The 14042-nt window shown below is 36.2% G+C and overlaps 1 protein-coding gene across 1 annotated transcript; it reads left to right on the forward strand.

The window, feature by feature from the left end:
• The first annotated feature begins 471 nt into the window (after window positions 1–471).
• Window positions 472–6111, forward strand: dolpp1 (dolichyldiphosphatase 1). Its single transcript, XM_014977985.2, has 8 exons — window positions 472–656; window positions 1276–1376; window positions 1508–1592; window positions 2545–2644; window positions 2949–3047; window positions 4270–4398; window positions 4514–4603; window positions 4718–6111. Exons 1-8 carry the CDS (start codon window positions 581–583, stop codon window positions 4752–4754), a joined length of 717 nt encoding a protein of 238 aa, XP_014833471.2. The 5' UTR covers window positions 472–580; the 3' UTR covers window positions 4755–6111.
• The last annotated feature ends 7931 nt before the right edge of the window (window positions 6112–14042 follow it).

A 14042-nucleotide genomic window follows, 5' to 3' on the forward strand; every position in this document is an offset into this window, starting at 1 on the left:
GCCATGTATTTATGTCATAATGTTATGATTTATTAAATTTTTTTTATGCTGGAGTCTCAAATAAGACAAACTTTATCAAATTCAATATCACTGGAAAACATTTTAATGAGATAAAAAAGACTCAGTTTGACATTCACGTGTTATTTCACTTCCAGGTGATGTATAATAATTTTCAAGTTTAAATATATTAGATGCACACCTAAGTTTTTATTCTTTGAATAGTTATTCTGTTTTTTGCAAGAATATTTAAGGGGCAAGTTAATGAGTTTCTTTATATCAGTAGGTATTTTACATAACTTTTTTTAAAATTATATGTCGTATAATGCCAAATACTTTTTTTCTGTTCTTATTTTAGTTTTTGAATGAGAGAACTAAGTTTCCAAGTACTTTTTTTTTTCATCACATTTTTTTCCATTCAATAATTCTCCTCTATGGACAGAATCCCTCCTGACCAGATCGTGGCGGTGATTGGACAGATCCTTTGCTGCCGGGGTCCGTTTGAACATAAAACTCGTCCCCTCATTGGGTGCATTCGTTTTTGGGGCGGGGCTGTAAACTGCCCCGGTTGTGTCCGGGTAAGATGGCGTTGGAAGAGCAGTGCTCGGCACCACCTCGATGGCAGGCCATATCAGTGACACACGTAGAGTTTCCCGAGGGTACGTAAAACTCAGAGTGTTTGTGTATCGACTACGTTCGTCGCTTTTGAAAATTTCCAAGCAGCGTGAGCTTGTTTGTTTGCTAGTGAATGGACACAGCCTTTAGTAGCTGCCAAATTGTGAGCCTTTGGTCAACACCCGGCACACCGGGGGCTGCGAAATTGTGAGACATCTCCGCATGCGCACTTTGTAACAGTGTTCACAATGACGGCTAGCATGCTGCTAGCTCTCCTAACACGAGCTTTGCTATCCCCTTCGTAAATTCAAATGTATTTGCAGTGCTCTGTAATATATGTTTGACAGCACTGCAATATTTCTTATTTCAGAATACAAGTTATAGCTATGCTGGGAGCTCTTAGGCATTTCCACGCATAGCATTATTACCAGGACTGCTGCTAACGTATAAAGCTCCATGGCCTTGTGTTAAAAGGTCTTAACAGCTACAATTCACCTGAATTAAAATTAAACATTTCCCTGAATTTCTTTAATAAAAACTTAATGCGCGTCTTACCTGGTGTCTCTGTTCTCTATTCAGTTTCAGGTAGTTCTGGACCTTACGAATGTTTAATTATTATATATATTTTGTCCTGAAAATCAGTTCTTATTAATTCTGTTTCAGGGGATCTCACGGGAAAACTGCTGGCCTACATCAGTCTCCTACCCGTAGCTATTCTTGTGGGCTTTGTCACTCTCATAGTGTTTAAACGGGAACTGCACACGGTAAGTAGTGTTCATATTTGCTGTGAAGGTGGTAATGGGTCTCTCAGGTGCCTGAACAGATGTGTAAAGAAGCAGGGCAGAAGTACGTGAGAGCCCTCGTATGCTGACTGGGTTCTTCCTCCTTTTTACAGATTTCCTTCTTCACTGGAGTCCTTCTAAATGAAGGAGTGAACTGGGTGCTCAAGCACATTCTCAGAGAGCCGCGCCCTTGTGCAGGTAAGTGAGGGAACAAGTTTTTCTTTTTTCTTTGCCAGGACTTAGCAAAAATATCATGTTAGATATGGGTGATGTATGTGATGAGATGATTTTGTTCTGATGACATTTAAGTATTATAACCCCTAGCAGTAGTCAGGTTTTCTTTTTCTTTTTTTTTTATTGTGATAAAAGGATATGATTCTTGTACAGTGCCTTAGGAAAGTATTCATATTCGGGGGGTTTTCTCACATTTTGTCAACTACAAACAATGGTGAAAGAGCTTAAAGCGGTGCATACATGAAGTGAAAGGAAAATGTAATTTTTGAAATTTCTTGTAAATAAAATAACTGAAAAGTGGTATGTTTTTGTTCAATATTTTGTAAAAATCTATTTTCTTTGATATTGTCAGTCGGTATTTGGTTAGGACTTTAACTGAGGTATATTAAACTATACCTCATCGGCATGGTTTAATATAAATCATTGTGACTCTGTCTGTGTGTTTACAGTCATTCTCTCTAAAAGGTGAACTTTTGCTCCACTTTCCAGTCTCTTAAAAGGTTGTCTTACAGGATTGTCCTGTATTTAGTTCCATCAATCTTCCCATCTGCTCTAATCTTAACCGCGCTGCCACCATGCTACTGGTTTTTGTTGTTGTTCTTTAACAAACCACTGAGTCTTAAAACATTCCTGCTTTGAAAGATTTTAAATGTCATGGTGATACTGATATGCATTTTTTGTGAGGGGCTGAATTCACCAAAAGTTCAATTTGCTACTCTATACATTATTTTTAATCGTTACCACCATTACAAAGAAATGCAAATTTCTAAAGCCGTTTTGTTCTGGGATCTTGCATAAATCTGCAATACATAGCATCTAGTTAAAAACTCTTTTTGTATTATATGTTTAAGAACCTCAATGGTTGCAGAAACTTTAAATATTGCATTATTTTTCTTGCTTTATTTTCTTTCTTTAGGATCTCATACAACCGTTTATGCCGAGTACGGCATGCCCTCGAATCATTCCCAGCTTATCTGGTTCTTCGTTGTTTACTTCTTTCTTTTTCTTTATTTAAGGTAAGTTTGTTTGTCTCTGCATTTTGGGCTGGGGTGAAAGGTCACATGGCTGAGCTTTGTAATTTAGGGTTAACCTGCTGAAATCAGTTGTCAACCCAGTTAAGTTAAAATCCAGTTTTCACCAACATTGTATGATACGCAATTACTCATCTTCGCACATTTGTTTTGCTTAACTTTTTTTGATTTTATTTTTTTTGTTTTTAGAGGGCATGTGTCATTATTTTAAGTACAGACAACATTTTTGTAATCGCTGATTTACTTTAACATGAGGAAGGATATCATGGTGTGAACTGATCATTTTCAGAATGCACCAGACAAACAATGCTCGATGTGTGGACCTGCTGTGGAGGCACGTCCTGTCCATCGTCCTGCTGGGCATGGCGTCGTCCGTCTCTTACAGCAGGTAAGCGTCTTCTTCCTCCAAATCTCTAGGATGTCCTAAATTGTGAGTTTAATGTGAAAAAGGAATAACATGTTACAAGTTATTGTTGTAATTATTAACATAGTGTTTTATTGTGACATTGAGTATTTTTTCTTAAAGATATGAAGTGTTTATCGAATGTCCCTCTAAAGTCGCTGTTTGTTGAGTTGAGAGCAAATCTTCCGATGGGGTTATAAATAGGAAACAAGATACAAATTATTTGGCTTTCACATCTGCCGAGGCCGGCATGGGTCAGTGTGACATAGATTTCATCATTTCCCCAAGGACGAACTCGGCAGATGTTCATGTGCAGCCCAAAAATTGCCGACCATGCAGCCTTGCACAGTAAATATATGCCAGAAAACTAAACGTGATCACTTGTTTCATTCTTCATATCTCCTGTTAGTTCCAGAAATATTTTTAGATGCATAACCATTTCTTTTAAAGACAGAACGGGTTATTTCTGAAAAATATTCTATTTGCACTTTATTCATATTTGTATCAGGTTTATTAATTGGAGATAAATAATTGGAATTATCCATGTTTTTTATATATAAAACAAACTTTTTCTGTTTGTTGTTTTTACTATACAGAAAATCTGTCCCTTTCATCAAACTGCTTTCCTTACAGGAATAGCTTTTTGTTTTAATTTTTTTTTTGTCTAGGTTTATTTGCATAGAAATGAATCACATTTTGTGAAACAAAGTCCCGTTATGTTGAGGAAGTGCGTATGTTGCTAAAAGATTGCCTCCCTGTTTAGCATAGTGAGGATTTCCTTTTAAATGTCGATGATGGTTGTATCATTGATATTGCATCGTAAAGAAATGTGTGGACTATGATTTCAGGTCTGGACCGAGTAGGAAAAGAAAAGTCTAAATATTCCTTGGATCCACTCCCATTCTTGGTGTCCTACTTCCTTTCTGTTCCCCTTGTTCCATATTTGAAGGCTGAAAACTATATAAATGCATTATTTCATTTCAAACTTGGAGTATTTTTACACAATATAAAATGTATTTGGTTATTCCTGCAAAATTTGCACAGCATGCTTGTAAATGTCCTATCAATGATGACTATGAGAAATGGTTTAAAATGTATCCCTGTCTGGTAACATTTCCTTGTAGCCAAACTGCCTCTTTTCCAATAATACTAATAATGTTGCAGGATTGTTTTTTCTTATGAAACCCCCTTCTCCTGTCATTTCCAGGGTCTACTTGTTGTATCACACCTGGAGTCAGGTTTTCTATGGGGCAGTGACTGGCAGCACAATGGCCATTATCTGGTTCTTTTTCACACAAGAGGTGCTGACACCTTTATTCCCCAAAATTGCAGCATGGTAAGTGAATATTTAATTCTCCTGTCATTTTTGATCAACTAATCAGCTTCAAGAGGAGTTGAATCATTTGGCGATCATTTAATATAATGTCCTTTGACTTTGTTACATCCAACAGGCCAATATCAGAGTACTTCCTGGTGCGAGACACAAGCTTGATTCCCAACATCTTATGGTTTGAGTATACAGTGACCAGATCAGAGGCAAGGTAAGGTTCAGTCTGAGCGGATGTCACATTTCAAACAGGCAATTTAAAATGTGTCTGCCTTGTTTACCTGGAAACTTATAAAAACATAAACTATATTCATTTTTGCTCTTTCAGGAACAGACAACGAAAGCTTGGAACAAAACTTCAGTGATCTGCAGAGCACTTTGTGAAACCTCAGTTTAGGCCCACACTTCGCACAAACACACACGCAGACAGACATTCTCATACACTCACACAAACGGAAGCTAAATCAACAAAAAAACACTGGAGAATCATCTTTTGGACTGACTTGGCTGCAAGGAATGTTGGGCAAAACAAAAAAGAAAAACGTACTCCAGGTAGAGAAAGATCCCGGACCGGAGCCTGCAGCCTGAACACGTCCGTCCACACGCCTTCCCCTCTTGTACAGCTTGTCCAAAAAGCTCTTCAGTGCATGCAAGACTGTGCAAGAGGCATACTATTTAATGATAGATTAATATATATTTTAACTATAAACGCACGCTGACAGTAACGGTTTACTGTAAGAGATTCGAAGAGCCAAAATGGAGGCTTTGATCAAGTTACAAGCATATTGATGAGCGTCATAACGGCATGTATTTAGTAATTCTTTTCTTTCTTTTTTTTTTTTTTTTGTGTCCTTTTTTGTAATTTTGCATTGGATAACGGGAGAGTAAGTGGGGAGGGGTGGCTGGTTACAGCTCTATTGGTAGTTTGTGGAATTAACCATTTTTCATTCTTCTACAATAGAAAATGAGCAATTTCTAAAATTGGTCATTATGTAATATAAGAGAAAATTTGCACTTTGTGAAATTTGCAAGTTAAGGACTAACACTAGTTAAATGTTAAGATCCTCCCCTTTTTCCTCAAGTCTTTGCTTTGTGTCTTTGACTCGGTCCTAATATTAGGCTCCAAAGCTCATCTGCAGGCACTGTAAATCTTAACGTTCCTTCGGTAATCTTGATTACCACAGATGTAGTTTCTGTTTGCATTTCTTTGTCTGAGGGTTGTGAGACTGAATCGCAGCAGCGAGTTTTGAGTTATTCTTGGTGTTAAAGCTACTTTGGAGTGAGAGTGTTTTGTTTTTTTTTCTCGGTATTGCCTCGTATACAGTAGCAACCTGGGAACAAAGTTCTGGGGGTCGGTTTTCTTTGTTTTAGTTTTTTAAATATTCCATTTCTTGTCTTTTCTGCTGCTGCAGAAAAGTTTTCTTTTGATCTGCATTTCCAAAATAACATTCCTTATCACCTAGTGTTTAATCATAACTGATGATGGGGGGATATGTTTTGTTTTTTGAAGAAAGATTTAAGAACACGCCTCAGGTCAGTTGTAGCATGTGATTATGCTTTTTCCTCGCAGCCTACGGCAGCTAATGTTGAAAGCTGTCAAATGGGGATCTGAAGCTGATTAAAACAGTCATATCATTAGCTTCACAAAGGGAAGTAGTTCTCTTAGAATTTTTTTTCATGTGTAACCTCTATCAGGCTGAATAAAAATGTGTTTATGTACAAGAGATGAGTTCAGTGTGCTACTTTGATATAGTTTTCCATCCTGTTGCAAACTTTTTTTTTTTTTTTTTTTAAACACTTTGCACACGGATTTCATTGTCAACTGTACTAGTCTACTTTTGTTTTTGGCAGCGGAAATGATTCGAACACATGCATGTGCCGCTCCCTCACCTGCAAAATATAATTGCAATAAACGATAAATTGGGGGGGGGGGGAAGCTATAAGTTTGCAATCCATGCTGCAAGGATAGTAAAAACCAGGTTGGATTTCAAATTGCTAAAAGAAAAATGGGAGCAAAATACAGAAATGGAGGCTTTAATTTAAAACTGTATTTAAACTCTAAACTCAATTAACAGTAGAAACCATGAGGATTATTAAGATGACTTTTTTTTTTTTTTTTTTTTAAATGTCTAGTCAAAAAATAAGGACTTCTCTGTGGCCACAAGTTTGGTGCTCTCTTGCTGTCTGAATTTGTGGTATAAAAAGGAAATATGACCTTTGAAAATCCTGCCACAAACAAAGGCAACTTAATGTAATGCTTAATTCTGCTATGGAAAAAAAATGATGCATGGTTTTTTAAAATGTTTTATGAATAAAAAGCTGAAAATAATGCATTTGTATTCAATTGTTACCAATCTCACCAAGTGCTATGATTTCTCCAACACACCTTACTGAATCAGTCGAGCAGCAGCTCAACCACAGATGTTTGCATGCGACAGATAACTTTGCATAGAGATTAATGGTGAACTACCTTTAATTTCTGTTGGCAGTATTTGCTTAGGCTTAATTTTTTTTCTTCCTTCCAGCTACTAAACCTGTCCAAGTGAAAGGTATCTGAAAGACTGTATACCATTATGTGGTAAATTACTGGTTTTTAGGAGAAATGTGCTGAACTGGACCTCTGCTCCTGCCATATTTAAATGGGCCATTCCTCTAATTCACTGTTTAGGCTTCATACTTTCCCCAAACTCCTGTCATATAGCCTGCATGTGAAGTCCTAGTTCTGTTTTTCTGATCTATTTTCTCTAAATTCTTTACATTTAACTTCTCCTACTCTATTCATATTTGCCCTATGTTTAGCTTTGATGTGCTATTTATTAAAAGCCAAGGCTTTAAGGATCTTGAAACCTTTTATTGCATTTCTGAATCAGACTTCAATATGTTTGCTTGTCACACTGTTAAAAAAAATGCTTGAACTCTGTGAGAAAATAGGTATATAAAAATTGTAGGGTGGTATTTAAAGGGTTGTCGGTCCTAAGGTCAAAGCAGGTTTTGGTGTCCTAGTCCAACCACTACAAGTTTGTTTTGCTCAAGCAAATTAGATGGAAAGAAAATTTAGGTACATCTACTGGCAGAGTTTAGGTCTTATCCTCTTGAAGGTAGATTTTTCACTTTTACTGTAGCTTCAAAGGTGCTCCAAACCATCTACTTTATCCTGTCCCTCCCACCCCCCAATTTGTCTGTCACATAGAGATCTTCCCAATCCAAACTCGGTTTCATTTATTCATTAAGTTGTCAGTTATTCATATTTAACACACACATGGTGGATTAATTTAAGCTTGAATCCCTGACATCCTATTGATCTGTTGTCTTACTGAATCAGTGGTGATCTAAAAGTCATCCCGCCAGACAGAAAAACTAAATGGGTGTCGGGTGTGTTTACGTCTCTGCCAGCATTTTCTTCTAAAAGGATAATTAATCCAAGATTAATGTTTTGTGTGAGATGTAAGCTGTTCACCTTCTGATATTCACCGTAATTAGATCTCTGTGGAGCAAATTAAATTGCTAATCAAATCACTGCCCCAGTTTGATTAACAAGTAGACGTGTAATTCAGCTTTTCTATGGCGCACTGAGCTGTATGTTGGTATCTTGTTCGCCACTTAAGGATTGGGGGGAAAAAATGCAGTAGTGGTAAATTAGAAACTAGCTTTTAGGATTATTCTGTATTGCACTAATGTCAGCAAATAATAGACATGTTCTGAGGTAACCCAAGAGGTTTTTTTTTTCACAAGAAGTAACTAAAAAAATGTTCTGCTTTGTGGATAATTTCTTTATAAAATATGCTGCACTGTTTGCTGCTCTGCATGGGCAGGAAAAGGCATTGATGCAGTAATCTGATTAGATGTTTACTTCAACTTTGAAGCTGAAAGGCTCCAAACATCATCTAAACATTGTTCCTGTTTTTAGTTTGCATTGCACCAACGTGGCAGTATCCAGATGGTGTAGTTGGCGTGCTATGAATATTGTTTAAGTCAAAAATGGGTTTTTCATCTGATTTCCAGTTTGCAGCCAAATGTTAAAATTGGAGTTTCTGCAAAAAGAAAAAAAATGGCAAGAGACGTTAGCTCAATGAAAAGGTCAACTTCTGTTTATCAAACAGAAAGGTCAGCCTGTGTGTCAGATCAGCAAAAAACCTCTTCTGTTGTGCACACCAGACTGATTACAGAATCCAAGGAATTATGACGGGGGGCGGGGGGACAGACTAGATTAAATGATTGAAGATTGACAAGAAATACACGAGGGGTTGAGGGGGTTATTAGTTTTATGCTTACTTCTTTTCTTAAACATTTTTTACTGTAAAAACTTGGGAAACAGGATATCAGAGTTATCCGCTGTAAGACTCTGTTTCCCCAGAAATGAGAGATTTTGCCTCTGACTATTCGTAAAAATGTCAAATAGTACAAGACATTAAATCATAGATCATGGAAAATGTGAAGTCAGAACGCACTCGGTGCCTGTAAGGACTAATGGCCGCCACCAGATGGCAGCCTTTTCACATCTTCGTGAATGCACCTGTACCACGATTATCTCACGATCACACGCTGTCAGTGATCGCGTCACCAAATGCAATGCATAGATATCACCAATGAAAATATAAACAATATCATTATGTCTTTGTGAATGACGTTAAACGGCATTCTTAATAAGAAATAATTCTTATTTCTATTTAGATAGAAATAAGAATTACTTTAATACTTTTTCAGAAAACACAGTCAGTTTTATTGAATCATCATAATTTTGCACAAATCAGATGTGACACCACAAAATATTTTGCGCCTTTATCTTTGACTGAAAACTGAAAGCATGTTGTTGAATCTTCACTCAGCAGGTCAAACGCTTAAGTGAAGAGAAATAAGAAAAAAAGTTTATACATCCACTAATTAGGATTAAAACAAATGTAAAAAAAAAAAAAAGTGTGAACAGTTCAATTATGTAATTATGATTAATGAAGTGATTTGTATCCTTGCTGCCAACAGATTTCGAAACACTGAATAGCGTGTTATAATTAGAGGCTGTGGAGGCACAATTTTCACCCCAAACAAAATGTTTGCACAGATTGTACTGTTGCGTTAACAAATGTATGAGCGGTGCCATAATACGTGCTCCAACAGCCGCCTTCGTACTTCTTTTTTTGGGTCTGCTGAAACATGAAACACCAACTACCACAAGGTTCCTCAGATAAGCATCTTAGCCATGTCATATACTTATCGTGTTCTGCAATATCTTTTATACTCATAATGCAAAAGAAATTCACATTGTACATAAATGTGCATAAATGGTTGGATCAGACATAGTGTGTCTGATCCTGGCGCTTCATGTAAGTTATTCATATTTTGAATAAACACACACAGGACTGTATTCCTTCAGCTCTCAAATAGTTTGAGAACTGAAGGAAGAAAAAAAAAACATTTTCCACAGGAGAGAATGTAAGCATAACAAAGCAAATTGGTTATGTTCTCAATTATTTTACGAAAAGAGAACAATGTGACATTATTTAACTACCTAGGCTACGACTCCTCCAATTAAAGCCTCCTGTAGGACACTGAAGCCTACATTCCTTACCAATCATGTAATTAGGTGTTTCAGAGTGCGGTAGTTTTATTTTATTTCACTTTTTTACTGCGATGGCTTTCTGAGCACTGCAATTTTCCTTTACTTGTATTAATGAAAGGTAAACAGCATAGCTGACTATATGCAGTTTTTCCACATGGACTTTCAGCCTTTTCTGCTTTTTTTCTAGATCTTTCTAGATGCTTTCATCCACACCAATCTTGCTTTATACTCTAAACACCGTGAGATCTTTGCTGATCTTTAGAAAGCAAATATTTGACATTAACATTTTACCTCACAGCGCTTTACATCAGCTTTGCATTAGCTATTGTTCAAAGGCTAGAATTGTAGAATATTTCTTGAGATGTATTTTTTTTTTTTTGCACCTTTTTGGAATTCAGAAGTTAACTTAGACTAACATTATTAAGATGGGATAATTACATAAGCCTCTGGTTAATTCACATCCTTCGAATTAATCTAAGGCCCGCCTTTGGATGCATTTTACAGAAACACTTTTACATTCATGAAATATTATGAAAATGTGTTTACTTGTTTAAAACTGTAAAAAAATAAAAAAGAGTTCTAATAAGTGATATAACTTATTGATTGTGTTTCATTTTTAGGAAAAGTAAAGAAAAAAAGGTGAAAGAGGCTGCTTTTATGGAGTGCACACTGTTTTCTTGATAAATGTCAGATTTTGATTTAATGGCATAATTAGTGCTTGGGATTACATTATATGCATGGTAAAATGTGTGTAATGTCAGCTGTAAACCTGTCAGTTAGCAAGGCTCATGAGATTTGTCATAATCCATTTGTGTTTTGCACCTCAGCAGGCACGTCTGATTTTCTGTCTCAACGGCTGATCTAGTCTAGATGCCTGAATGGGAGCTGAAATAATTGTCAGTGTGTAAAACAAATGCTGAATTTCACCCATGAAAAATGACTAAATAAATAACACATATTGAAACAATCAGAAGGAGATAAGTTGTTACCCAAATAAAGTCTGAATGAAAAAACAGATGGAACCACACAGACTGTGCGCGCTTGTCTTTTCACAGTGTTTCCACTTGGGGGCAGCACAGCCTGACCTGGCAGCACAGGTTAGAGGCAACGCTTCAAGGACAGGAATCCCTGTTAAAGGTCGAAACTTACTCTGTGGCAGATAGGAATCTTACTTTGGTTGTTTTAATTTGATAATACTTTTAAGGAAATAGTGAATGGACTGCATTTTTTTCTACACTACCTGGCTCAGAATATTTTTTTTATATATTTCTTTTTTTTTTTATAAAGGAAAACCCAATGAGACAACTAAGCAGCCCCCAATTTACTCTAGAGGCGGGTATTCATAAATAAGGAAAAAAATACATATATAAATGAATGCATAAAATGATTACAAAACTAATGCAATCGTAGATGCCCATTAACAATAAAACTTACTTTTATAGTGCTTTAAATTTGCTATTTTTGTCCAAGTTTATGTCCTGTCTTGTGAACTGACTTCTGTTCTTGTGATAAATGCTGTTGAAGCTGTTTTCCCACATCAAGAAGAAAAAAATAAATCAATGTTGGATCTAAAAGCTTTGATTGCTGAGGTTGTTTGTTTCAGTTCTTTCACCTTCAAAAATGACTTAGTCTTTATTTAGATGCAGAAGGAAACAAACTGTGAGAAAAAGATGGTGTTGGGTCCTGATCCTGGACCGGCTGGTGAATATGTTTTTTTTTTTTTTTTTTTTTCTATTTTTACAAAGCACATGTTGGGCTAATTTTAATATTGTAATGGAATAGAAAAACAGTGCTCTCTTACTGTTCTGTCTGGCTCAGGACTATTTATATTTTAAATGCAAACAGCAACATCTGCTTTTGAACACCTGGAAATCCCTGCAACTACTCAGTGGACAATATTGCCTGTGTTTTGATTTTTCAGTCAGATTTGCATTTCTGCCTCGTAGGTTTAGGAGCCACTAAAGCTAGAGATTTAGTTTGACGATTATTGGAAATTTGCCTCCAGGAGGGATTTTGATCAATTTTGCAATTCTTAAGATCGCTGCAGTTGCCAAACCTATTTCTAACTCATGACATGCGAAACAGAAGACAGTAAAAATGGAAACTTTGTAACCACCTCACCTCATTTTCTGGACTCTATTTTTTCATATTTGCAATCATTGACATCATGACATAAAGGGTAACTTAGTGACTTGGTGTGGCTGAATACAAATGTATGCCGCATTTTTCAGAATTTTACTTGTTAAAACGTTTAACGTGTCATATTTCTTCCACAGTTATGCACTACCTTGCCTTTTAAACACCCTCAAAAAAAATTCTAGTAAAACATAAAGTTTGTGTTTGTTACAACACAAAATATAAAACACACAGAATGTATTTTGTCAGAATATGCGACTAAACATGTTTGCTGGAAGCAAATGTGGGTGTCATGGACATAAACAGGCTTCCTCCCCTCATACTGGTGGTATGAGAGGAGGAAGAATGGAGCTCTCTGGTAGTTTGTTTTTGGTAAAATCTGGCTGCACCGACTCTGAAAAGTTAAGCAAGTGGTTTTCCTTCCTTAATCTAACACAAACAGTGAATAGAAGCAAAAGTTAAAACCCAGTTGTCTAAGCCTGCCCAAACAGCATTTGAAAAGAAAGGCAAATACAGCTGAATAAACACCAAACTTTTAAGCAACTGAATGATAGAATGATTTGCTAAATTAAGGTCCTCCAGCACTTTAAAATCCACTCTGAGATTTATTATGTCATTTTTTTTTTTGCACCTGAACCAAGCAGCAAAAAACTATTAGGAATGAAAACTGATTTCTACAAAATAATGAATATTAAGTAAAAATATACAACATAAATTAAATGTTTGCATAAAAATTCACCTCCTTTAAATTGGGGGTGAATATTGGCCAGTTGGTTGGCCAATTGGGTCCAACCAATTGGCTGGACCTAACCCAACAGAGGTCCAGCCAATTGGTGCAAAGTCCAGACCTATGACTTCGATGACTGGGCTACGACTTTGATTACCACAAATTTAAAATCAATGCCTTCAAACAGTGTGAACTAAAACTATTTTACAAAAGAAAAATGGACAAAGTCGGTAAAGACAAAAACACTTGCTGCTGTTAACTGCGGTGAAAAATGCTCAGGGAGTGCTGAATAAAGGAGTGATTACAATCGACCCCACACTTCTCAGATATTTGCACTGCATTTCCAGACGTTTGGAAACAAGAACAAATTTGTACAAAAAAAAAGGTTTTGCTGGTATACATTGCAATGAACAACTTATTTATGAAGAGTCAATAATCAGGAAAGATTTCTACAATAATTATGACTTACAATGTATTTAGACTTTCTTTATATTAACCAGTTCTGGCTCCTTATCAACAGCGTCACAAAAACATAATCAACGGAGATAAAAAAAAATATCTAAGCATAACAAGATATATATTATTATTTTTGCATTGGTCTAATAACATGAATACACACCAAAGACAAACTGAGGAGAACGTCACATATCAATGGAAGCAACCTGTGTTCGAGCTATTAACAAGTCTTATGCTTTTGATTTTAGTTACATAAAAAATGACACCTTTTCTTCTTGTTTTCTTGTTCAGTACTCATGTTCACAATGAACCACACTTCTTTTCGTCAGAAAGCTGCGTTCGCTTTATTGCTAACGATCAAGTTTTTAACTTCTTCTGTGTTGTTAGAACAGTGCTGCCTACACACAAGAACTCGCTCTCATTGCCCCCCAGTGGACAACAGCAGTACAACATGCACATAAACAGAAAGTGACAGGAACTTGCAGCTGTTCCTTTCAAAGTAAATTAGAAAACATGAACACATAACACAAAATAACTCAAAGGCAAGTTAAGATGAGAACATATTCCAACACCTTCAGACTTGTACATTAGTGAGTGTTTCATTCTGCGTGTGCAACACATGAGAAAAGTGAACTCCACCAGTGAGAGATTTTGTAAATGTAAATTATGATTGTTTAAATTCCATTGAGATGTGTAAAGGAATTTTTTTTTTAAATAGACGTTTTTCTGTGGTGATGATGTCACTGTGTTTTTCCTATTGCTTCTCCTTCCGTAATTTGT

The sequence above is a fragment of the Poecilia mexicana genome, unplaced genomic scaffold (genome assembly GCF_051168715.1).
Source record: "Poecilia mexicana isolate PSO_F unplaced genomic scaffold, ASM5116871v1 scaffold_12, whole genome shotgun sequence".
NCBI classification, from domain to species: Eukaryota; Metazoa; Chordata; class Actinopteri; order Cyprinodontiformes; family Poeciliidae; genus Poecilia; species Poecilia mexicana.